This window comes from Carassius auratus, chromosome 6 (assembly GCF_003368295.1).
Source record: "Carassius auratus strain Wakin chromosome 6, ASM336829v1, whole genome shotgun sequence".
In the NCBI taxonomy this organism is placed as follows: domain Eukaryota; kingdom Metazoa; phylum Chordata; class Actinopteri; order Cypriniformes; family Cyprinidae; genus Carassius; species Carassius auratus.
Genome location: NC_039248.1, coordinates 12,684,429 through 12,708,260, shown reverse-complemented (window position 1 = coordinate 12,708,260; position 23,832 = coordinate 12,684,429). Strand labels below are relative to the sequence as shown.

Sequence of the window (23,832 nt, the reverse complement as noted above, 5' to 3'; positions counted from 1 at the left end):
ATTTGAGCTCATCAAATGCCTGAAAGACGAGATGTGTACCTTGTGCCCTTCTCAACCAGACCACAAGTTATACTGAAACCAAGTCCCAATAGTGCTGTTCAAAGGCAAGCAATATTGCTACCGTAATTAAATTTGATTATGTACAGCTTTTCTCTTTGTGCTGTTATGACATAAATTAACAGGAACAGAAGTTATAAAAGATAATAAATTAAGAATCAAGAATAATATGTAAAGGCAGAATACTTACTTAAAGCAAATCATTTTACTGAGGAAAAAAGGGAGAGATTTTGCCTAAAGCGTTTTAGCCCATTTAAAACATTAAGTATAATGTTGTCTTGACAAGAGGTTGCTTGGCAATTTTTTTTTTTTTTGAATGTTTTACTTTTAAATTTGCTTATTTGTAATTCTGATTATCCTCAATGTTCAATTTGAATGCGTTTTTATTATTATTATTATTATTATTATTATTACTATTATTATTATTATTATTATTATTATTAAAGGTGAAATATGACCCGGACTGTTTTTGACAGGCTTTGTGGCATTTGTCAATGTCGAGACTTTTATTATGAAAGCTAATGGCAGCTCTTTCGGTTCGCTTCATGATTCCGTCCGGTTGTGTTGTGTGATGCGGGATGGTGTGAGAGAGGGGGTGTACTGTCTCCTCGTGCCTCAGTCATTCCCGCTCGGAAACTTATTAATGATATCAGGGGGATTACAGTCACCTCGGGGGGTTTCTGCAGTCCGAAACAAGTCAGCTCTCTATCTGTTATTGGGGAATGAACGACGAGAAAAGCCCGGATAACGGCAAGAGAAACTCTGGGTATACCAGGTAAAGATGAATCATCAACAGACCGGCTGTAAGCTCGTTAAATGACCACGACAAAATATAATTGTTAGTTATATTTATATTTTACGAATAAACTTCGTTTTTTAAATGACAACACATACATACCCAGCGTTTCCTGCTTTCCTACACACTTTAATGGATGTTTGCATAGCTCTTCTTAGATTCGAACGTTACAGTCAATCTAATGATGATTGAATCACTAAAGCGACCTTTCAAATCATTGTCTAAACTGTTAAACAAATAATCTCATTGACATTTGTATCACTATTTAACAGGAAGGTTTAAAGTAACGTCACTTCCTTAATCGAACGTCAGAATCACTGTCCAAATGAAACGTGAATATCTTTTGATTCCAACCGAAAGTTCTAATATAACGTTATATATATTTGTGACACTGACATTTGAAGAAATAAGCTTTCCATTGGTGTGTGGTTTGTTAGGATAGGACAACATTGGCTGAGATACAACTATTTGAATATTTTAAAAAAATCTATAATTTTGAACCTTATAAGGTATTGTTGGCTATTGCTACAGATATACCGGTGCTACTTCTTACTGGTTTTGTGGTCCAGGGTCACATTAGAGTCTAATTAGACTGCAACATCTAATCCTTCTCTCTGTTGCTTTGTTTCTCTGCTCACAGTATTGAGCAAATGCTGGCTGTGAACCCCGGGAAGACGCCCATCAGTCTGCTGCAGGAATATGGAACGCGGATAGGCAAGACTCCAGTGTACGACCTGCTGAAGGCTGAGGGTCAGGCCCACCAGCCCAACTTCACCTTCCGCGTGTCTGTGGGAGACATCAACTGCACCGGCCAGGGCCCCAGCAAGAAAGCTGCCAAGCACAAAGCCGCCGAAGCTGCCCTGAAAATGCTGAAAGGAGGAATGCTTGGAGGGATCGGAGGAAATGGGATGGAGGGAGAAGGGTTTGTCGGGATTGATATGGAGGGAGAATGGTAAAGATCTGATTGTGTTCCCATTTTAAAAATACATTACACAAAGATCCATTTTCTCAAAACTGAAGAATTAACAGAGGTTTCTGTCTTTATATCATGTGTTTTCTCAAATGTGTTTTAGCCCTCAGTCAGATATGAAATCTTCCAGTTCAACGCAACAAGCTGAGTGCAATCCAGTTGGAGCTTTGCAGGTGAGTGGCCATAACTCAAGGCTGGAATAGATTACATAAATATGACTGAATCTGCAGAAACATGTGCCTCATTTCTACAAGACATATGATTAAGCTGCAGATGTTGTGTATGCTTCATACTTCATATTAGATTACAAGCCTAAGAAAAGTCATTGCTGTTGCTTTTTGATGTGGTAATAAAGCATGAATTATATTTACTGATATTAGCATATTGGAAGCAGATATTGTCTGTGCTTGTAGTTTAACTGTGTATATAGTTGCAAATATATACACCTGTGTATGTGTGTGTGTGTGTGTGTGTGTGTGTGTGTGTGTGTATATATATATATATATATATATATATATATATATACACACACGATATGTAAAAGTTAATAGTCTGAATGCACTGTAATTTGCTTTGGACAAAAGCGTCTGCTAAATGCATAAATTAAATTTTTAATTTTATATATATTTATTAAATTTGTTGTTAGAGATTGCATTAAATAGTTATTTTTAAGCTGGCAGAAAAAACAACATATATATTGGTAATGTTATTGTTATCACCTAACAAATATATTGTTGATTCCAATATCATGAAACTTATATTTATTGCTTTAATTGCGATTTCCACAGGAGCTAGTGGTGCAAAAAGGCTGGCGTTTACCCGAGTACACGGTCACTCAAGAATCTGGACCTGCACACCGCAAAGAGTTTACAATGACCTGCAGGGTGGAGAGATTTGTTGAGATAGGTACAATCTTGAATTTTTCCTATAGTGGTTATTTTTAAATATGCAGTCCATTCAAAGTAATGAATGTCTTTAATCTTGTTCTTAAGGTAGTGGCACATCAAAAAAGCTTGCTAAAAGAAATGCAGCAGCAAAGATGCTCTCTCGTATCCATGATGTTCCTGTGGACATGCGCAGCAGCCATGAGGCCGAAGCAGAAGATGACACCTTCAGTATGGTAAGACGGGCAATATTTACTAAGCTGTAAATGCAGTTTTAGGGTGGACTGATGTAAATTCATCTTTTTGCAAAAGCAAACGGGTGGCAGACCAGAGGGAGGGAAGTCTAAAGGTCTCGGCTGCACATGGGACTCTCTGCGGAACTCCGCCGGGGAGAAGATCCTACAGTTGCGCTGTCATCCTCTGGGCCAACCTGACTCCAATTTCTGTTCTCTCCTTCGTGAGCTTTCTGAGGAACAGCGCTTTGACGTCAGCTACCTGGACATAGGTGAGATACTAAGTTGGTCCAACATGCACATTAAATTAATTTAAGTGCTTTAAAGGTGTTCCCTGATGTCCTCCGAGTGTGTATGTGAAGTTTTATCTCAAAACACCCCACAGATAATGTTATAGCTTCTTGAAACTGCCACTTTTAGGGTATGAGCCAAAACACTCTGTTTATGTGTATGTCCCCTTTAAATGAAAATTAGCTGGTGCTCCCGCCTCCCTTCCAGTGTTGCCAAGTCTGTGGTTTTCCTGCGGAATTGGTCTACTTTAACACTGTTACTGCGGGTTGATTTTCATGTCCGCAGGAGGGTTTTGTTCAGGCAACCCTGATCCCTTCTTAGAAAAGTGCGAGCTTCAAGAGCTCATGCTTGTGGGCATACCAGTGTTACGGTGACCACGTTACTGACCTCACACATTGCTTGCAAACTCAATTTAAATTTTTAATTACCACATTCCTATTCACAAGGCAGAACGTGAAGGCAGCATTAGTGAAAACAGGCAGAGACAATGGTAGCTTTAGCAACATTAGCCTTGAGCCATGAGCCAGGAAGCTTTTTTGGAAAACAAAATATGATGCATGAAACTTACTTTGTCTGGAGTTAAGACGTTTGCAGACTAAGTGTTGGTATCGATCCCTCTTTCAGAAGCAATCTTTGCACAACTCCAGCGCTGAACTGATCCTCGTTTGTGAGGCAGTCCGGTGTAAAATGTTAGCACAAAGTATAGGACTTTAAAAAAAAATTTAGCAACTGTGTCCTCAGTGGCTATTGTTTCATCCCAACACATGATCCTTTTAATGGCTCTTTGGCGCTGACATTGTATCTCCAGCAGCTACAGCAAGAGAACTATTGCGGATGCAGCTTCTCACTCAGGGCTGTGTATATGCTAATAGGCGATTTCTTAAAAACTAATTTTTTCTTTGGACTTTGTTCATTCAGAGGAGCGCAGTTTGAGTGGCCTTTACCAGTGTCTGGTGGAGTTGTCCACGCAGCCCATTACCGTCTGCCACGGATTCGCCTCTAGCCTGGATGCAGCACGTGCCAGTGCTGCCCACAATGCCCTTCAGTACCTCAAGATCATGGCAGGGGGGAAATAAACCACACTAAGAGCTCTCCTGTAACATTTATTTTTCGTTTTGCTTCCCAGAGGAAAATAGGAAAATCAGGTGAAGCTTACCTCTTCTGCCCCTAGTTGTGTAATCTGAGGGGCTTGTTTGTTTGATGCAGTAGGTTCACTATAATGGCCTGTAAAGCCCTTCTGTTTTGAGTCCCTACTGCTACCAGCTGTGAAATCAGTTGGAGAACATACTGATTGCCTAATTTTCACCTTGGATATGACACCAAAAGCATGTGCCCTTGCTCTTTAGTGCCTCCAAACAAAGGCAGGGGACACTATTCATTTGAAATCTGAGGGCAAAGGTTCACAGGTGTTCAGTATGTGTGAATTTTTTGATGTAATTTATTTGTTTATTTGTTAAGTGTTGGTCTTTTTAACTTTTTTTTTTCTCCATTTAAATTATGACCATTAATTTGCTCTGTGACTTCGATGAATTGATGAACCTAGAACAGACTAGCATGACTTTTTTAAAACTGTAAATATTTCACTTTTTTACATTTTTATTTTCACTATATTTTAGTAATAGAAGTTATTTGTAAACATTTATTTTGCTTCATAGAACATATTTGTGAAAAAGTTTTTTTTTTTTCTCAGCCAATGAAATATAATTTTTAACATAGACCTGACAGTTTGTGGTAAATATCTACCTCTGTGTTTAAGTGTTTCTGCCTCACAAGCTTCATCATTACATTTGGACTGGCAAAGACTGAAATATTCATATTCAATATAATAGTATACGACCAACAACAGTAGTATGTGACTGTGTGACCGCTGATGTCTTTTGTACCAAATTGGTGAATATGTAATCTATTGGATATTTTATCTTGAACAATAAACTTGAAATTGCCATTATCTTCTCCTTTTTGCATTTAGTCATTTGTTATTTAGCAAATTCTATTCATCCTGTTTGCAAAAATGCAGTCCTGTCGTTCTTATTTAACCTTCCTCAAGAGGGCATCAGAGATAACTTTTAATGTCAGTAGTTGACATGAAGAATGTTTATGCAAATATAGTATGCATTTGCAGTGTGGCGTGAATTGCTTTCTAGCAAAGGCTGAAACAAACATTGTTCACATACTTGGTTTCATTTCTGTATTCAAATCAAGAGTGTTGGGTTCGAGTCACCTCTGCATTATCAGACAAGTTTTTAAACCAGTCTACCGAAATGAAATAGTTCAAATAAATTATTTATTACCATTGTGGAATGACAAATAAAGGCAGTATGTACAGCAGTTTATCCAGCTGACCAAGAAGAACGAAAAGTGCACAAAACCAGATCATATGCATCATTCTAGGCTGCTAGTTTTCACATTAGGGTAATATAAAAGCAACGATCATACATGCTCCTGGTCTTATTGTGCATGAATTATCTGTGCAAGCTTTTCCAATGATAAAGTCATTCTCGATGGACAAATACACTTAGAAAGATAGGTTTGCAAACACCATTTAATTTTGACTTGAAGGACATTAGTAGACGCAGTTTGTGCTTCATTAGCCTGAAATTTGATGATGTTTTCTCTGGGGTTAAGAGGTTAATGGTTCACATCCTCATCAGCATATCCACTGCTGTCTGACTGAAAACTGTCCCCTCGCAGTGGCGACGCTGGGAAAGAGAAACAATGGTTACAAAAGTTGATGATTTTAGATTTTCAAAGCACACAATTCACTTTCAACTGTTTCTGTGAACCAAAAAATCGATAGTGTGCAAATTTTTTTGTAACTTCCTGTTAGGTTGTTCCCCTGAAATGTGATAAGGCAGACAAGATCAGCCGGACCCAATTTACCGCGTACAATGTGTTTTTAACAAGTCAGCAAAACACCTCCCTTTATCGCCACATTAACACATGTTGCTTTTTGTGAACTTGTAAAGATGACTTCGCTTATTATCAGCTGTTCAGCTGAATTTATTTTACTAAACTGATGAAGAATTAGTCAAATTAGTGGTTAAAATTTTCCTCACGAGTTCTAATCATGATAAGGACTACTCATGTTACTTACATTTGTGGTGATGCGTCGAAACAGACAATGTGACTGTGGAGCAAAATTCTGATGAAGTGGCTTCCTCTTCCTCTGCACTGTGAACCTGAATTGAAACTCTATTCTTCATGATCATGCCACAAAACAATGCCACAGTATAGAAAACTAGATCATTACATTGCCAGAGTGATGTTTTCTATTAAAAAACATTGTTTTAGTGTGATATGCATTTCCTAATGTGTTCGTTTTGGTTTTTAGCATGTTGCTAACTGGCCAAGTCAAAGTTTCCATGATTCTGCTGTCATTCATTATTAATTAGGGGACAATTGTAAGTGTGAGAGGCACCATTCATGTCTGAAACAAACATGGTGGAGATGCAGTACATGCCACAGGTTGAATCCTTACAGGGACAGTTCACCTCTAGGACTGTATGAGGATCCATTTGTGCCAAAAAAATAACCGACTGCTCGTGCTTTGTACTACACATGTCCTTGTCTACAAACATTGCCTACTTGTTCAGATAATTTTGTATATGTCCTCTTTTTATGTCATGTTGCTCTGTTAGTTTTCTGGTTCTATATTAGCTCGCATTTTGCTTAGGCTGCTTAAGGGACCATCTGCAAATTCCACTCGCAGTGCAAAAACATAAACAACGTCCAACTGTTCATTCAAATGAATAATTCTTTTACAAGGTTATAGTAACCAGCTAGTGGACAGACTTGACTATATGTGCTTTTGCCAAATATCTCATTTTATACGTATAAAGTACTTGTTTTAGGGGGAAAAGCTGTAATTCACCTAGTGATATTTTGCCAATACCTCGCTTCATAAATGTACAATCCAATATTATTTTTAGAAAACATCCATGTATACAAGTACAGTACACTTTTATTATAAGAAAGAAAAAAAATACTTTCCCAATTTTTTCCCAAAGGTTGTAGCACATTACTAGTGAAAAGTCTGATGTGATTTAGTATCTCCCTTCATATATGTATATGTACAGTACAGTATTATTTTGGGAAAAATACCGTACTTCACCGAAAGTTGTAATATTTTTTCTCCCTCAAACTTTGTACTAGTGACCAGACAGGTGAAGTTTTGACGATACTTTATATATATGGTTATGGTTAAAAATATGGCTTATGGTAAGAAAAATACTATAATTAATATATGAAATAATGTATAGGTAAAATCTTATCTATAGTAAGTCAGTCTGGTCACTAGAAACATAATACAACCACTAGAACATGAACAACTCTTTAAGTGAATTACTATATATATATATATATATATATATATATATATATATATATATATATATATATATATATAAAATTATTATTTTTTTTTCAATCTGTACTGTACTCTGATCACTACTAGTGTACTAGAACCTTTGAGAATTTTTGTTTTTTTTAGTTAAGTACAGTCATTTTTTTCTAAAACAATTACTTTACAGTCGGTGATTAAAGGGGCAGGGTCTCTAGAAACCCCCAACACCTGTGCATGTATTTACTGCTGTCTTTAATCAGAACATGAGTAAAGACAACAGTAAGGACAACAGAACATTATTGCATGAACAGAGGACATATACATCAGCATATACTAATTTATCTGAACAAGTAGGCAATGACTGCAGACAGGGACAAATTTGTAGTACAATGCAGCGGGTTCATTTTTGGATCAAATGGATCCCCCCCAAATGTGAAACTTCCATCATTATTTTCTCTGACTCCTGTAAATCAAAACCCATATGCCTTTTTTCCCCCTAGAACACTAAAAATATTTTTAAGAATGATTTAATGGTTCCTATTATGCTTTTTGATTGGTTGAGCTGCTCTAGAGAAGGCACGGACATTATCACTTTGTGGGCGACATGCTAGCTTTCCCAAGGTAGACGGACTTAGAGTGGTTATAATGATCCAGGTTTAAATCACGTTCATTGATTTGATTTTGATGCAATATTTCCCCTGAAGCTGGTAGGGGGCATGATATTTCCCAGGCCAGACTTCATTTGATACAGGAACTATTTGTGCCATTCATGCCAATAATGTGAAATATGTGAAAAAATAATGTGCTTTTCGAACAACCTTGTTCTAGTACACCCCCAACACAAAATCAAGACTTTAATAGCATAATAGGGCCCCTTTAAATGTTTTTGTGCATTCAATGAAGCCCAGTGGGGACCCACTTTAATATTTTTCACTGTTTGTCAGACATTTTTCAAAATATTTTATGTTCTATAGAAGCTCTGGAACTATATGAGGGTGAGTAGATGATGACAGAATTCTCATTTTGGGTCAACTGTCCCTCTAAGGTTTGGGGTTTGTTCAAATCCCTAACCCAAAGTATGAGCAACTGTAATTGTGTAACAAGTTATATCATGAAAACTTGCGGTATTATAAAAAACTAGTCACATTAGAATCTCTATGCAGAGGTGGAATGCAAAGAGGGAGTTTTAGGGGGGATTCAGCAATAAAGAGTTGGATAATACTGTTAATGACGTCTAATGGGAGAATCAGTGTGGGCAATTGCTCTTGGCATGACATGCATTAAAATGACAAGAGATGGCATACCTCTTCCAGCTCGAAGGAGTTGCCTTGTTTGTTCAGGTTTAGTGGTTTTACTGGCTTTAGTAACCTCTTGATGTTGGATGAACTCTGCTCCTGAGTGTCTCTGTTGGAGAGGGTAGTGTCGTCCTCCCATCCAGTGATTGTGATCTGACACAACTGATCTGACTTGGGTAAATTATTTGCATTAGATTGTCTTACAGGAGATTTATTAGTTGTCTGGTGTGCAAATGGTGAGTTTTTGATATCCATACTATTTGTGTGTATGCAGCGGTAAGGTGCCTGATTCACATATTCAACAACCTGAGGGCATATGATTTCATGGGCAATGATAGGAACAGGTTCCATGGTAACGCTGGAGCTATTTGAAAGCCCAGAACGCAGAGTACAACCTTTGGACTTCACGTCCATGTCTGTTTTTGGTTCTAGGCAAGGTGTACACTCTGCTAATGCATGCCTGAGGTTGTGTACATTTTCATTTGTCGTCTCGGATAGTGATTGACAAGGCATACACTCTGAGGAATCAGTCCTTTCGGGGTTTACCCCGTACGTCTCCTCCTCGAGTTCTTTCTTGCTCTCTATAAACCAGTCCAAGTCTTGTTCCAAATCATCTACTTCCATTTGAAGACATAACTCTTCATTGTCATCTTCTGCACTCTTCTCAACTACACCTGACAGACTGCATTTACGCTTACGAGGTGAATTGCTTGGAGACGTGGAGTCCGAGCCACGGGATCCCGTATATAAACACATTTTGGAGATAGTGTCTTTTAGCCTTTCAACAGGGGAGCGCGGTTCACTGCGGACACTGGTTCGAGACATAGTCCTCTCCACGATTGGGGAGGTGAAGGTTAACTGGGGCGGTGCAAGCTTCTGAAGAGGTGTTCGGGACACATGGGAGTACAGTGAATAGAAGGCATTGGCCATTGCTGTCAATGCCTCTACTTGTCGGAAACGACCTGCACAATAAAGAGAGACGAAGGTGAGGGAATGTGAATGTTTCTATAGTTGTATTACCAGCAACATTTGAAACACTGAATTCCTTACTTGCTAATGAAAGACAGGGGTCTTCCTGGCGTATCCTGGAGAGCTGGGATTCAAGAAAGAGGCGGAAGTTGATGCCTTTGAGCTGGGATGGGAAATTGAAGAAGCGGACTGGGATACGGGCAGTGACCTGCGGTTCCTCGCAACCGAAACCCAGCTGGAAAAGGGTCTCTTCTGCATCTTCAGCACGCATTTGGAGGACTTCAGACACGCTGGGGAATTTTTGAGATGTTACGAAGAGCGAAAGATATTTAAGAAACTAGAGATGTTCATTTCGGTTATTTTTTCTAACCGACATCTTACACTCATTAACCTATTATTAACTGTTAACCAACAATATCATTTTAAATTAGAATTGAATTAAATTAGAAAGGATAAGTGCCTGGGACCCATTAAAAATACTAACATTTGTTTCCTGGGAATTAGTTTTACATGCGAAACAAACAACAGAACATGAGAATTCACATTCTTCATATCACATCACACACCTGTAGCGCTTCTGCAAGCTGAGAAAAACATAATAAAGCTTTGAAATATATTTTAACTTGAATAATAAATTATGAAAATGAATGAAAAATGCAGAGTTTCCGAAACAGGAAATGGAAACAGGCGGCAGAAAGCACCATTCTATTTTTCTTTAGGCTTATTTTATGCACAAAGATTTGTTTTGATTGTGAATGTACACAAAAAAATGCAAAGCATTTACTATTCCAATTATCTTTATGACTAAAAGGAGAAGTTGCTTCCACTGTTAGAAGGGGGGAAAAATCAAGTGATTGCACTGGCGCTGCATGCACACACAAAGTTAAGCTTTGCTACTTCAACAATGTTGCTATAACTTTTTTGCTATTTTTTTATTCTTGTTCTTTTTTAAATAGGCTACTGTTAATTGAAAGGATTTGTTGTGGAGTGAGGGGAAATAAAATAGCATAGTTATGTTTACTGTGCTTATTAAAATGTTTCTAAACATTTCAAGTCAGCATTAGGCCTATTTTTGAATTAAATAATAAAATGCGACTTATTAATAGAACTACGCAACGTATATTTCTTTCTCTCTCTAAAAAACGTTTTATATATATATATATGTGTGTGTGTGTGTGTGTGTGTGTGTGTGTGTGTGTGTGCGTGTGTGTGTGTGTGTGTGTAGTGTAGCCTATTTTAACAATTTTAACAATCTGTCAAAATTCTTAACAGTCGGTTAACGTTTAACTGGTTAAAATGAACATCTCCATAAGAAACCAAACTAAAGTATAGAATGAACTCAGGTAGACATAATCTATGCCCACGGAATTCCAGCACCTGTCATTCACAAATACCTTAGTTCATCGTATGTTTATTTGTTAAATTTTTTTTCATAATTTCATGCTTTCAAATAGCAATTTGGGTATAGTATATCAGTTCAAGGAATTTTGTTTTTGTTAGAACTGAACATTGTAGAAAATATGAAAAATAACTGAGCAGTTTGGGTGATGGACTACTTTAGTGAGGGACACATATTTATATTACAGGGTCTTATTGTCATACAGGTTGCATAAATGTACTACTTTATTATGCATCACTCTACATTTGCAACAAGCCAACCGCCTTGCTTAGCTCTGGCAAAACTATTTACAGTATGACTTCAGATGCACAAATCCATCTTGAGCATGAAAGGAAAATGCACACTGCAGGAAAGTGTTTTTTTTTTGTGGCTGTTTCCTGCCAGGCACTAAGTGGGGAACCTTCATCCAGCAGGTCAGTTAAATGTGGTGCTATTTGGTCCAGTGTGTTCTGCCTTTCCCATGCTCTTACCTGGAAACAGTCCTGTTGGTAGTGGTTGAGAAGGCACTGGATGCGACGCTCTGCCCCATGCTTAATAATGCCAGGTTGAGTTTGTGTTGTGGTGTGCTTCTGATATACAAACACAATGAAATGAGGAATTATGGTAGGATTAGATTTAGAAGCATAAATGTGTACCTCAACGGTAAAACTAAATCAACCTATTCCTTACCTAAACTGTGGTGCACCTGATGGATAATGTAATGCAGTAGCTGTAAAATAAAGAATTCAGGTTGAAATTAATGCTGCTGATGTTTACAAAATTATGTATGCAAATGTTTGCGGTCACTTTTTTTTTCAAATAAATACTGTTCTCAATACTGTTTTCAATATTGATATCAGCTATAAATGTTCCTTGCGTGCCAAATCAACATCTTTAATCATTTCGGAAGGATCATGTGACACTGAAGACTGGAGTAATTGCTGCTACAAAATCAGCTTTGCCATCACATGAATTAATTACATTTGACAATATATTAAAATAGAAATGAGTTATTTGAAATTGTATTAAGTAAATGCTGCCTTGGTGAGCATATCTTATCAAAATCTTATAGATCCCAAACTTTTGAGAAGTACTATACCTTACAATAAACACTCCTTTTAAAAAAATAAAAAATAAATACAAACATACATACATAAAAAATATCTCATTTACCTTATCACTGTCTTAAAACACTATTAATTTATTACTTGCATAATAATCGTGTATCTGTGAATCTAACATTGTGCATGTGTGTTTCCAGATGCAAGAGTGGCTCAATATGATATGCAGCACTTAAGATAATATTCATGGGGGGAGTGAGGAGAGGTTCGCTCTCAAACATAAATGCAGTGCTGCTTCGTATAATATATAATCACCGTCATCATGCTGATTATGAGATCCTTACAAACAAGCACGAGGATGTCACTCAAGAAAGAGGTCTGTCATCATAAATAACCAATAATCATTCAAAATCCATTACAGCGGCACAAGGGTCTAGCACAAAATAGACACTTTTAGACTCTACAAAACAGAACTGTTTGATAAAGGTGATATGCATGTTCTTGAACAATCTCAAAACAGCTGTCACCGCTTCTCAATTATTGCTTAGTTACAGTTATAATTGTTGCTTCTACTCACCCTCTGCACCCAGACTCAGATCATCCTCAAAGCTGGTACCTGTCCTCGAAGGGCCTGTAGAATTACATTTTGCAGTTTTATCAGAAAACAGAAATACAACTAAGGCTTAACAAGGTCTCCAAAATGAGAATTTTGCACAGTTCTAATGGATGATATTCATTGCATACATTCAGCACATGCATCAGGTGGTTTCCTCCATGTAGTGCATTTAAAAACCTTTTGATGCATGGCAAGCTGTTGACTATCACACCTATCCCATGGTCATTTGCCAAGTTTTAGACAAGTACTAGTATTGCGCTTTCCAGCACAGTATTTGACCGGGAGGTCTCTCTCTCTCTCTCTCTCTCTCTCTCTCTCTCTCTCTCTCTCTCTCTCTCTATATATATATATATATATATATATATATATATATATATATATAGAGAGAGACCAAAGAATTCCATAGATTTTACTTAAAACATGACAGAAAATCTATGAAGGCCTACACAATTGCATATGTAAAAATGAGATATTTTGTAATTCTACTCTTGGTTGCACTGGTTTTATGCTTCAACTCAAAATTTTGAACTTAATCGTTATCCAAAACCTGTTTTTACCTCAACCTACCTATTGTTAGGTGACTGCCTTTGGCAGGACTGGCTTCATTCCTACAGAGAAGATGAAGAAAAGAAAAAGGAAAAACAAAAGAAAAGGAAAAATGCACTTTTATCAAGTGTGAATCAGCAAAGGTCTGTGGGTGGGATGCGGGCACGCAGTAAAATACTGTGATAAAAATAGAGACACACATGCACACAACACATCTTTCAATTCTTGTTGCATTATGTACTGGTAGCCCTTATTAAACAAATGTCAGAAAGATATCTTGCATCTTGTCAAAGATGGCATTAAGAAGACAGAATTTTGCATGCTTTACAAGCACTGTTGGGTCTGGCATCTGACTACCGCTGCTATGAATGTATTTAGATATATAATTTATAGGCTTTGTAGAATATATTTCCAATGTGTAAAATGTGTTTATCTTTTTTCCACAAAATTTGTCTGAAAACACTTTATTCATGACCCCTCTAACACAACTTGACATTGCAAAACCTACACGGTGAGAAACAATAACAAAAATGTCAAAATTTGTCTGCTATTTCCTGATCCAGAAAATGAAAATTTGAAAACAGAATCTTCCTCAGAACAATCTATAAATAGAGCAAAACAACGTAGCTTTCATGTGAAGGTACCTTGTGAAAATGTTGTCCTTGATTATTTTTAACCTGCATGACCTTCAACGAATAAACCCAAGAACATTTGTGGTTTTCCACTCACTTGTTGTTATTGTATTACAACTGACACACAATGTCTGTCTTTTATAGGAAGCGTTCACACAAACACTTACCCACAACCTTGAAGCCAGGTTTCAATTTTTCCAGCAGAGCATCCTGTGGAAACAAAATAAAGACGCACATTGTGATCTCAGCCTGTCTATTTGAGAATGGGGGTGTGTGAGTGATAGAGAGACAGAGGTGTAAATGAGCTTTCTGTTTTGGAAATAGAGTTTATCTAGAGGTAACCATGCACTGTTTGTGGTCTGTCTTTTATCTCTGACAGTAGCAGTTATAATCTAGTAAGCTAAACTTAAAAGTGACCTGATTAAGCTGTAATACACTTTATTTTCTCTTTTATTCCAAACTATTGTCCAATATATATATATACATATATATACATTATTTTTTTTTTTTTTTTTTTTTTTTTTTTTTTTTTTTAATCTTGACTGTGTTTTGCTTAAAACTATTTTACAAAATAAAGCATTCAATGCTCCCAAAAAGCATTTGGGTTTCTAAAAATGCATTATTAAAACCAAGTGGGGTTCTATTTAAACAAGGATTATAAAAGTGAAGCTTTCAAGCTGTATACTTCCCAAATTATAAAAGAAAATGAACTAAAATATTTAAAAGTGAACCCATAAAAGACCCTGATTGCATTAGGTACTGTAGCAGCAATCCACATGCTAAAGAGGAAATGAGATATGCAGCCTCTTTCCATATTATCAAACTATTGCCACAGCTGAACTTTAAACATTAACCTTATGCTCACCATCCACAAAGACATCATCTTGGAGCGAGAAATGAGACTGATGTTCTGCTGTGGAGCTGCGGTGTTCTGCATCTTTTACGGTAAACTTGTGGCGACTGCTTGCCCACGCTTGTCGCCTCTCGATCTTAGAAGGACTCTCCATGTCTGTGGCCACCTACCGCGAGAAAACACTTTGCAGGATTATTTAACCAAAACCGGTGACTGACTGACAAACGGTGTTGCCTAAAAAAGCAAAGATTATACAGCAGGATAGACTACAAAATTAAAATGAAACAAATACTAAACATCACTCTCAAATGTAGGCCTCTATATATAGTTAGATTTTGTTATATATCAAAATAATTCTTAACACAAACTCATGATGCTAATGATTACAATAACTTAATGCTTAATGATTTAGAACCTTCTGATTCATACCAGTACTGTCATTTAAAATGCAAAATCGCAAATAAATTAAGCCATATGTGACATTATTCTTTCAAAGCTACCTCAGAACTATTTTGTGCAGAAACGAACAACTTATTAATACAGACACATCAGGGAGGGTTTTGGTCATGTGTAATAGTGTTTTCACTCCTCTGTGGGTGATTTCTAATGTTTAAGTTGTCAGTGTGTCAACTGTAAATTTACTCACAGGGAGAACATTTTCAGAGAGCGACTGGAATTTCTTGCAATTTTTTTATTCATTTTGTTCAGCTTTCAGTGTAAAACTATAATAAAATGATAGTAGCACCATTTATTTATGTTTGGCCAATGCTTCTATTGAAAATCCTGTAGCTATGTTGATCCTCTATAAATGAAATTAAGCTGTCAGAAATAATTTTTACACAAAACACATTGTTATCCTTTATAAAACACATAGGCCTACAATTAGCTATGTAATAAGTACTAAGTAATAAGACAGTGTTTTGACAATGGCGCCTGATGGTTATAATCCTAACTGAAACTATTTGTCTGCATTGAGGTTAACGTTAGCCTACTAAATAGGGTGACGCTATTTATGTTAGCCAGCGGTTTTTTACGGAAGGTGAAAAAAATGTGACAAGACTACAAAAATGAAACCGATAATAAATATGGAAAGCACAAAAGAAATGTAAATACATCTAACGTTATTAGTCTAAAAGTACTCGAGCGCTGTACCGTTGTAACAGTTACTTTTACAGCGGATTACTGTTCACGAGCCTCTTGATGTTATACCAAAGTTCAACATAAGTCCCCTGACTAACTTTTGTACTGACAAAATGTTTAAAAGCTCAATTGAAATGCACCTGTATGTAAAAAGTAGCTAATTCAACCCATCCAATCTTTTCTTTTGACTTCCTGAGCCTAAATTAAAGCGTTATATCCTCAAACCCTCCATCACCCTGCTGTCTTCCATACATTAAGCTAACGTTACTTACATGACAGATTGCGTTATAAAGGAAATCACGCGCTAGCGGCAAACACACGTTCAGTAACACCACATTTGCCATATCACTTTCATTTATAAAAAATGTCGCGTATTATAGGCTACACATAGTCGAAAGTGCCTTACATAAAGCAATACGCAAGTTGAAAATAATAAAACGATCTTTTCTTAAGGATGGAGGGTTCCATTGCGCCTCACGCTACATAACCTACCTTTAAAAGTGCCTCGATCAGTCCACTCTCACGACAACGGCATAATTCACCGCTCTACTGTCCTGCATCCCACTCACACTTACATCTTAAAGGATGTCCATCGCATGACTAAAAATAACACACGGGAGACTCAACCCCTTAGCTTAAAAACCACGATCGATTGTTGATTCGCCCGCCAACGCAAACTGTGGTGCCACAGTCATGACGCGCTGTAACTGACGGAAGCTGTAGGAGGAAGATGTGCTGCTGCTGTGAAGAGCAGAATGACAACTATGTTGTGGCCACACACTGTTGTAGGAAATACTGTTACACACAGTTTACACAGCAAGTTTGGGTGGTTGAAGCATAACAGACGTGCAAGATATCGCTCCATAAACGCACAATGTCTATAGGTTTATTTAAAAACAAAAATTGTTGTGTGTGTGTTTAAATCTAATACTCTGTTATAGTTTACTATTTTAACTATTTTGTCATAATCTGGCTGTTATTATGGATTTGTGAATTCTATGTTTGACATTGGCTTGCTTTACTGTAAAAGAAGTGTTACATTTGAAGTTATCAGTGAAACTGCCAGTAAACAGCAACTGTCTGAGGCATATGATTAGAGTGTCACAACCCTCACTTTAACCATTAACCCAGTCAAATCTTCTCACCCTGTTTCACTTCTGAGAACCAAACTTGTAATTCAGAGAGAATTTGACAACTGTGAACTAAGAATCATCAATTTGGTGTGGTAAAGACAGGCCTGACCTGCTCTCTTTCACTGTGAGGATTTGCAATATTAAAATATATAATCTTGTGTGTTTTTGAAACTTTTATGGGGCAACTTTGATATTAGAAATATAGTGGAGTGGGTAGTGGAAAAGGACAGGGAATAGGAGGATGAGGGGAAGAGCGGAGGAGGGAAAAGAGATGAAGAAAGAGAAATAGAAGAGATGTAGGAAGAAAAGAGCGAAAAAGAGTGGTAGCCACTGAAAGAGCAAGAGGAGAGGTAAGCAGTATATAAAAAAAGTATTATATATATATAATACTTTTATTATTATTATTATTTGACAAGGATACATTAAAGTTATAAAAAGTGACAGTAAAGAAATATATTATGCTACAAAAGAGTTACGTTTTAATTAAATGCTGTTATTTTGATCTGTCTAATCAGCAAATAATCCTTTAAATAATCATGGTTTCCACAAAAAAGAACATTAAGAACCGCAAGTGTTCTCAACACTGAACATAATAAGATTTATTTTCTTCTGAAACAAAAAAAAAATTATATATATATATATATATATATATATATATATATATATATATATATATATATATATATATATATATATATATATATTAAATAAGACTTCCTTAAAATGTTGATTTTAGGTGTCCATTTTCGTTTTAGTGGCAATCGCGAAGATAGTGCTAGGAATAACTGAAGAACACTTAATAGCACTCTTTTGCTGTAAAGTTGTAATGAAACACTAGGTGTCAGTGTGTATCCATTTATATCCAACGAGCTTTTTGGACAGTACTACTGAGATTTTTTTGAGTTTGGAAATCATATATACTGTGACAGATTTATTATTTGGCTGAAGAGGCTAATATCTGTCAAACAATTTATTATATCTCTTAATCTGATTTTCGCCATGAGCATTTTTTTTTTAATCAAAGGAACTCTTAAACTTTTTGTACATTTGAATATTTATAATAGATTTAATATGCTTCTATGTCCAGTTAGATGTTGAAGATATGACTGCTGAGTCTGTATGAAGTGGTTGTATTTAATTAACTTATAATTTATAATTAAAATTTGCCATCTCTCTGTTCATGGACCAAACATTAAAATTAAATAAATGAATAAATAATTGGATTCATCCTGAGAATAATTGACTCTTATTTATGTGAGCTCAAAGAAAACGTGGATGTCTTCTTTGCTGCTAGCATTTTCTGGTTAGAAATTAGAAATTTATTGTTTTATCTGTGTGTGTTCAATTTCTCCAACTGCAGTCGATCATGTTCATTCATATCCACAAGCACAGTCTAATGCATTTGTAAGAACACAAAAAGTTTAATAAATAAGATTACATTCAAGTGACTCACAGCCTTATTGATCTGCTGTGTGAACAATATTTACAGTATATTCCTTCAAAATAACGATTAAGGAACATCGCTGGGACATCAAAACTACTGAAAAGTCACCAAAAAATGAAAATATCCTCATCATTTACTCACCCTCAAATCCACATCAGTATGACTTCTGGCTAACTTATCTTTGAGCTGCTCTTCTTCCAAAAAGAAAGCACCATGTAAGTCCATTCGAGCACAACGCTACAGGAAACTCAGAAGTCTTCAAAAGCCATGCAGTAGATTCTAAGCTGTTATTTAATGTAACTCCTGTAGTCCCTATGCATGGCTGCAAAAGAATATAACATTAAGTTACTCTTTAAAATCTTTAATCCCATTGATATGATTATCAAACGGGTTTGGAACAACACGAAAGTGAGTAAATTATCACACAATTTGCACTTTTGGGTGAACAAGAGATGGGTATAAACACATCCTGTATCAAAGACAGCTACAGGTCAAGCATTAATTTAGTAAAGATAGTTTTTAAGCTGAAGATGATTGTAGATTATACATGGCTAACGTATCTGAGGTCTGCACCACACCTGTAAAAATCATATGGAATGATTCCTTAGCTTATGTTATTTTATTGTTCTGTTCAATAATACGAACTGCATGTATTCCAACTTTCTCTCATGTAGTAGAAGACTGTGTCACGCTCTTCTGGCTGCTGGTGCTCCTCACTGCACCCGTCCCTGAATGGCTCTTAGATCTCCATTGCCTCTTACAGCCGCAGTGTGATGCCATAAGACAGCGCTGCATGAGATCCCGGAACAGATGACCAGCGAAAAACATGTAGATCCAGGGGTTACAGCAGCTGTTGAGACTGGCCAGAAGCATCGCAATAATGAACGCCATAGCTATTAGAGACAAGACATAAAAAAGTTAGAGAGGTTATGTGACTATTAAACACGATGATTATATATCTATGCACTGTCCACACACTTTGCCTAGATAGATAGATAGATAGATATTTTCATAATGCTACTGGCCAGTAAATTTAAATGTACTGTAGGCAAGATCAATTATGGTCATTTTTAAGTCTGTGTATTCATTACATAGTCAATATTCTGAAAATCTTAATTGAAACAGAAACAGCAGGATGTCAGGTGAAGATGTGTAGACATCCCCCCCCCCCCCCCAAAAAAAAACACCTTAACGACAAGAACTAGAGCTGTCTCTAAGAACAGTCTCTGTCTCTAAAATAAGTATGAAACAAGGTTACATGATGGACTGATGATGTGCACCTTGGTATATTCAAATAATTGTTCACAAAAATAAAAACTGGTCCATGTTGCAGCATGAAACCAGGGTCACAATGAACTGTCATTAGGGAAAAGAGTTGCATGCAAATTCTTAATAAAAATACTTTTGTTTTCCACAGGAAAAAAATTATACAGATTTTAAAAGACATGGAAAAAAGAAATAAAATGTTAATTTTTGAATGAACTGCTTGACGTCAGATTGTAATATCTAAACTTAATCTCTATTGTCCTTCAATGTCTTATTGCTGAAACTCCAATTATATTGAATTTGATTATTTCAAACGTATTGCTCTAATATATTAGATTAGTCTAGACCGTGGGTAGTCTCTCATTTGTTTGAATAAACAGGGTCTGAAATATCTGTACTATTCATTTGTAAATTTCAGTGAATTCAATAAGTCTTAAGTGAAAACTGTCTTAAAATCTATTGTGCATTTATATCTTCCATTCCTTTAATAAAATAAAAATAAAAAAACAATTTTAAATCGTTTTTTTTTTATATATAATTCAATTTAAGTTTTTAAGTTCAAAATAAATATTCTATTTTTCAGTATGGTCTCAGTCTTTTGCAGCCTACTGTATACACATTTGGCATTTATCTTGATGAAGTAACCTTAATTACACCCCTTTTATTGTGGAGGAGTAATAATGAGCAGGGGTGGGAAAGGAAATGCGTAGCAGATGGATTCCTTGCAGTTGTCTTCATTTGGGCCTGGTGGATTTGTTAACAGCACAGGACCTCCTCACAAATTATGTTATGAAATTACATGGAAATGACACTCCTTAGGATCAAGACAAGGATAAAGAGTAACCGTTTTGATATCATGCAACATTTACTTTATACCAAACCCACCCGAGGGTGTCTGAAATGCTGTTCAGACTCTCATTTTATCTGTCTCTGTCTGTATTCTACTCTGTAAAAAGTTTTTGGGTTTATGCAACAATCAGTGGGTTTTAGAGCACAATTTATATAAAGTTAAAAAGAGATGACTATAGAGGAATACCAAAAAAAATGGAGAGCATAAAATTATTTAGGTACAATTTTATATGTGACTGGACTAAGGTATATCTTGTTTTATTGCCATAATAGATTTCAAATTTCTTTTAATAGACCAGAAATAAACATGACCTGCAGATTAAGGACATAAACTGATTTTATTACTATCTGAGGGTATGATCAGGACATCTCTCCTCTCTTCAAAATCCTAGGGATCCAATTTTCCACGGTTTAAATATATATATATATATATATATATATATATATATATATATATATATATATATATATATACATACATATATACATAACATGTATTACCTTCTCTTGGAGCCATTGGATCCCAGGCGGACCACATCTGTACGAAGAAAAACGGCGTCCAACAGATGATATAAGCCAGGACGATCACAAACGTCATTTTCACCGTCCTTATCTTAGCTTTGGAGATCAACTTGACGCTGCTGACGCGGGAGAGCGCGGTGCCCTTGGCTGGCCGCGGGGTCAAGGACAGACTCTGGTCGCGCCGGGTCTTCAGCTTAAAGTTTTGCCATATTTTATAACTTATAAGTCCATAACAAACGCTTAAAATGGCTACGGGAATTATGTAGATTGTGAGACTTATCCACGTAACGTAAGCCTTTGCGCCCCAGGGCTGAACAAAATCCGCCCAGCAGTCGAAGACCCCGTCGCCCACCTCTCTGAGGGAGAAGATGTACACCTGTGGCAAACTGAAGACAAGGCTTATAATCCAAGAGGCCAGCACGAAAAAACGGTCCTTTCGACGGCGCAGGGATCGCAGAGGCTGCCATATAGCCAAACATCTATCGATAGACATCAGCACGAGCATGTAAGTGGATGCAAACATGCCAACCACCTGTAGGTACTTCACCAGGCGGCACAAAAAGTCTGGTCCATAAAAGCGAAAGGTGATGTCCCAGATAAGTTGAGGGAGAACTTGAAAAACCGCCACCACCAGGTCAGCTATGCTCAAGTGTTTCATAAAATAGTACATCCGCGACTGAACGTGTTTACTCGTCTGGATAGCCACAAGGACGCACAGGTTGCCGGCGAGCGCCAGCAGCAGAATCAACACCAGGACGGTTACTTCGACTTTCGCCACCTCTTCGTTGCGCTTCAGAGGGTTTACGGTTTGGTTCAATCCTCTAGTGTCGTTTTCCTTGCTTGAATTTGTCCAGGAATCGTTGTAGGGCCAGACAATCGTTTCTTTCAGCAGGCTCTCCATCGTGCGTAAAATGCGCGTCCGAGCGCGCTGTATTTGCGGTGTTCTGACGACTCAGGCGCTATAAATCGTTACACATTTGTGTAAAGATGCCGTTAGGATGTGCATTTAGCACCATATGTTGATGATGTAAAGAAAATAGGTCCTGTTCACTGCAAAATAAAAATGTAATAATTTCAAGACGGCTGTTTTTTCTCTTTCATTCAGTAATTTTCAAATCGCATTTTTTTTAGGTTCGTCTTGCAGTGAGCGAAAAAAAAATCACTAGTTGGTACGTGATATATTTGCAATATGAAAAGTTATAATAATACGTAGTTTTCAAGTTTTTTTCAATGTTATGACTGATTAGGATCTGTTGCTATGGTTACCTCCTTGCACGCGATTACTGTTCGCGCGCGTCTATTTCGCGCCCTGAATAACTTTCATGGTAAATAAAATATTTGAAACCCCAATGAAAAACTGCATATTTGTAAATTTGGAATTAATAAAAACAGCCTTTTCTTTTGAGTTCATTTTTTGCAAGTCCCTTTAGTCAGCGTTTATACTTTTTACCACAGAGCATAACCAATAATAAACAATACTAACCGTTTAATTGTAATTTTAAATACCAGTTGGCTATATAATAAATTGATTAAAATAGTTAATTTCAAATATTCAAAATATTCATACTATTGTGACAACTGTGAAAAATAAATCACTTACCCTTAATGTATTTCGAAAGGGATCCATTCTGTATGTCTTTGGTTTGAAATGAAGCTATCACTGATGTATAGCGTTGACTTTCTCCCATGAGTGCTCGGATACAGCAGCTCTGTCTGCTCAAATCTCAAAACGAACACAGTTATATGAGGGTGCACTGGGTGGATTTGTCCTGGCATGCACTTACACATTTCTGCCACTGAGTGCCATGGTGCTGTGCTGGAATATTGAATGTATTTTACCATGATGATATTTATAGAAACAATCAACAGCTAATGTGCGGCCCAGTAGGAGAGACGGGGTCTAGTTGTCGAAAGCAATTTCAGCTAGCTGCAGATTTCCATTGTGGCAACTAACCCCATATATTTTGACAGCATGCCCCAATAGCAGGTTCAGTGTGTGTCAAATGAACTTTACCCTATCTTCTTTTCCTGAACAATAATGGTGGAAAAGTTAAAATGTATGCCTATATAGAAACCAACTTTCAAAAATGTAAATAAATAAATAAATAAACAATGAAAGTAGACAAAGCGTTGCTTTTTATTGTGCAGTGAATGGGTGCCGTCAGAATGAGAGTCCAAACAGCTGATTAAAATTAAAACTCCTTAAGTTAAAGACATCTTAATGATAAATCGGTTTATTACAAAGACACTAAGCTTTTCACTTGACAAGACGTTAATGGATTTTGTCAGCTGTTTGGACTCTCATTCTGACAGCACGCATTCACTGCAGAGGATCCATTTTGGTGAGCAAGTGATGTAATGCTAAATTTCTCCAGATCTATTCAGATAAAGAAACAAACTCGGCAGCTTGAATGGCCTAAGGGTTAGTAAATTAATGGAATCCCAAAAAAAAAAGAAAAGAAAAGAAAAAAGAAAGAAAGAAAAACTTGAGTTTCCATTGCACTTAATATTTGTTTCCATTGTTTCTGATTAACACTGACATGGTTAACTTCTTT

The 23,832-nt window shown here is 36.6% G+C and overlaps 3 protein-coding genes across 6 annotated transcripts; 1 reads left to right on the top strand and 2 right to left on the bottom strand.

Moving 5' to 3' along the window:
- The first annotated feature begins 583 nt into the window (after positions 1–583).
- LOC113097147 (RISC-loading complex subunit tarbp2) lies at positions 584–5,185 on the top strand. Of its 2 annotated transcripts, none has more exons than XM_026262350.1 (7): positions 584–832; positions 1,494–1,805; positions 1,927–1,996; positions 2,612–2,729; positions 2,816–2,943; positions 3,020–3,212; positions 4,150–5,185. In XM_026262350.1, the coding sequence occupies exons 1-7, from the start codon at positions 780–782 to the stop codon at positions 4,305–4,307; spliced, it is 1,032 nt and encodes a 343-aa protein (XP_026118135.1). In that variant the 5' UTR covers positions 584–779; the 3' UTR covers positions 4,308–5,185. The 2 variants fall into 2 exon arrangements, with proteins under 2 accessions (XP_026118135.1, XP_026118144.1); XM_026262359.1 differs by lacking the exon at positions 584–832 and adding an exon at positions 845–869.
- A 220-nt stretch (positions 5,186–5,405) lies between these two features.
- On the bottom strand, positions 5,406–16,797 carry LOC113097113 (protein TESPA1-like). Of its 2 annotated transcripts, none has more exons than XM_026262317.1 (11): positions 16,556–16,797; positions 14,936–15,089; positions 14,238–14,280; positions 13,460–13,500; positions 12,854–12,907; positions 11,906–11,945; positions 11,707–11,805; positions 9,919–10,127; positions 8,878–9,830; positions 6,326–6,428; positions 5,406–5,930 (listed from the first exon to the last, which is right to left on the bottom strand). In XM_026262317.1, exons 2-11 carry the CDS (start codon positions 15,075–15,077, stop codon positions 5,860–5,862), a joined length of 1,755 nt encoding a protein of 584 aa, XP_026118102.1. In that variant the 5' UTR covers positions 15,078–15,089; positions 16,556–16,797; the 3' UTR covers positions 5,406–5,859. The 2 variants fall into 2 exon arrangements, with proteins under 2 accessions (XP_026118102.1, XP_026118109.1); XM_026262324.1 differs by having other exon boundaries at positions 6,326–6,410; positions 16,556–16,795.
- Positions 16,798–18,678: 1,881 nt separating this feature from the next.
- Positions 18,679–23,148, bottom strand: LOC113097131 (isotocin receptor-like). Of its 2 annotated transcripts, XM_026262338.1 has the most exons (4): positions 22,878–23,148; positions 21,257–22,327; positions 19,286–19,533; positions 18,683–18,962 (listed from the first exon to the last, which is right to left on the bottom strand). In XM_026262338.1, the coding sequence occupies exons 2-3, from the start codon at positions 22,176–22,178 to the stop codon at positions 19,307–19,309; spliced, it is 1,149 nt and encodes a 382-aa protein (XP_026118123.1). In that variant the 5' UTR covers positions 22,179–22,327; positions 22,878–23,148; the 3' UTR covers positions 18,683–18,962; positions 19,286–19,306. The 2 variants fall into 2 exon arrangements, with proteins under 2 accessions (XP_026118120.1, XP_026118123.1); XM_026262335.1 differs by having other exon boundaries at positions 18,679–19,533; positions 22,878–23,147.
- Between the last annotated feature and the right edge of the window lie 684 nt (positions 23,149–23,832).

Excerpts from the sequence above, each read along its gene's own strand:
- LOC113097131 (XM_026262338.1), bottom strand. The coding sequence starts at position 22,178 with ATGGAGAGCCTGCTGAAAGAAACGATTGTCTGGCCCTACAACGATTCC. Across the intron at positions 19,534-21,256 it reads TCCAATGGCTCCAAGAGAAG|CTATGGCGTTCATTATTGCG; the intron begins GTAATACATGTT and ends TGTCTCTAATAG.
- LOC113097147 (XM_026262350.1), top strand. The coding sequence starts at position 780 with ATGAACGACGAGAAAAGCCCGGATAACGGCAAGAGAAACTCTGGGTAT. Across the intron at positions 1,997-2,611 it reads ATCCAGTTGGAGCTTTGCAG|GAGCTAGTGGTGCAAAAAGG; the intron begins GTGAGTGGCCAT and ends CGATTTCCACAG. Across the intron at positions 2,730-2,815 it reads GGAGAGATTTGTTGAGATAG|GTAGTGGCACATCAAAAAAG; the intron begins GTACAATCTTGA and ends CTTGTTCTTAAG.
- LOC113097113 (XM_026262317.1), bottom strand. The coding sequence starts at position 15,077 with ATGGAGAGTCCTTCTAAGATCGAGAGGCGACAAGCGTGGGCAAGCAGT. Across the intron at positions 14,281-14,935 it reads AGATGATGTCTTTGTGGATG|GATGCTCTGCTGGAAAAATT; the intron begins GTGAGCATAAGG and ends TTGTTTCCACAG. Across the intron at positions 5,931-6,325 it reads TTCGACGCATCACCACAAAT|CGTCGCCACTGCGAGGGGAC; the intron begins GTAAGTAACATG and ends TCTCTTTCCCAG.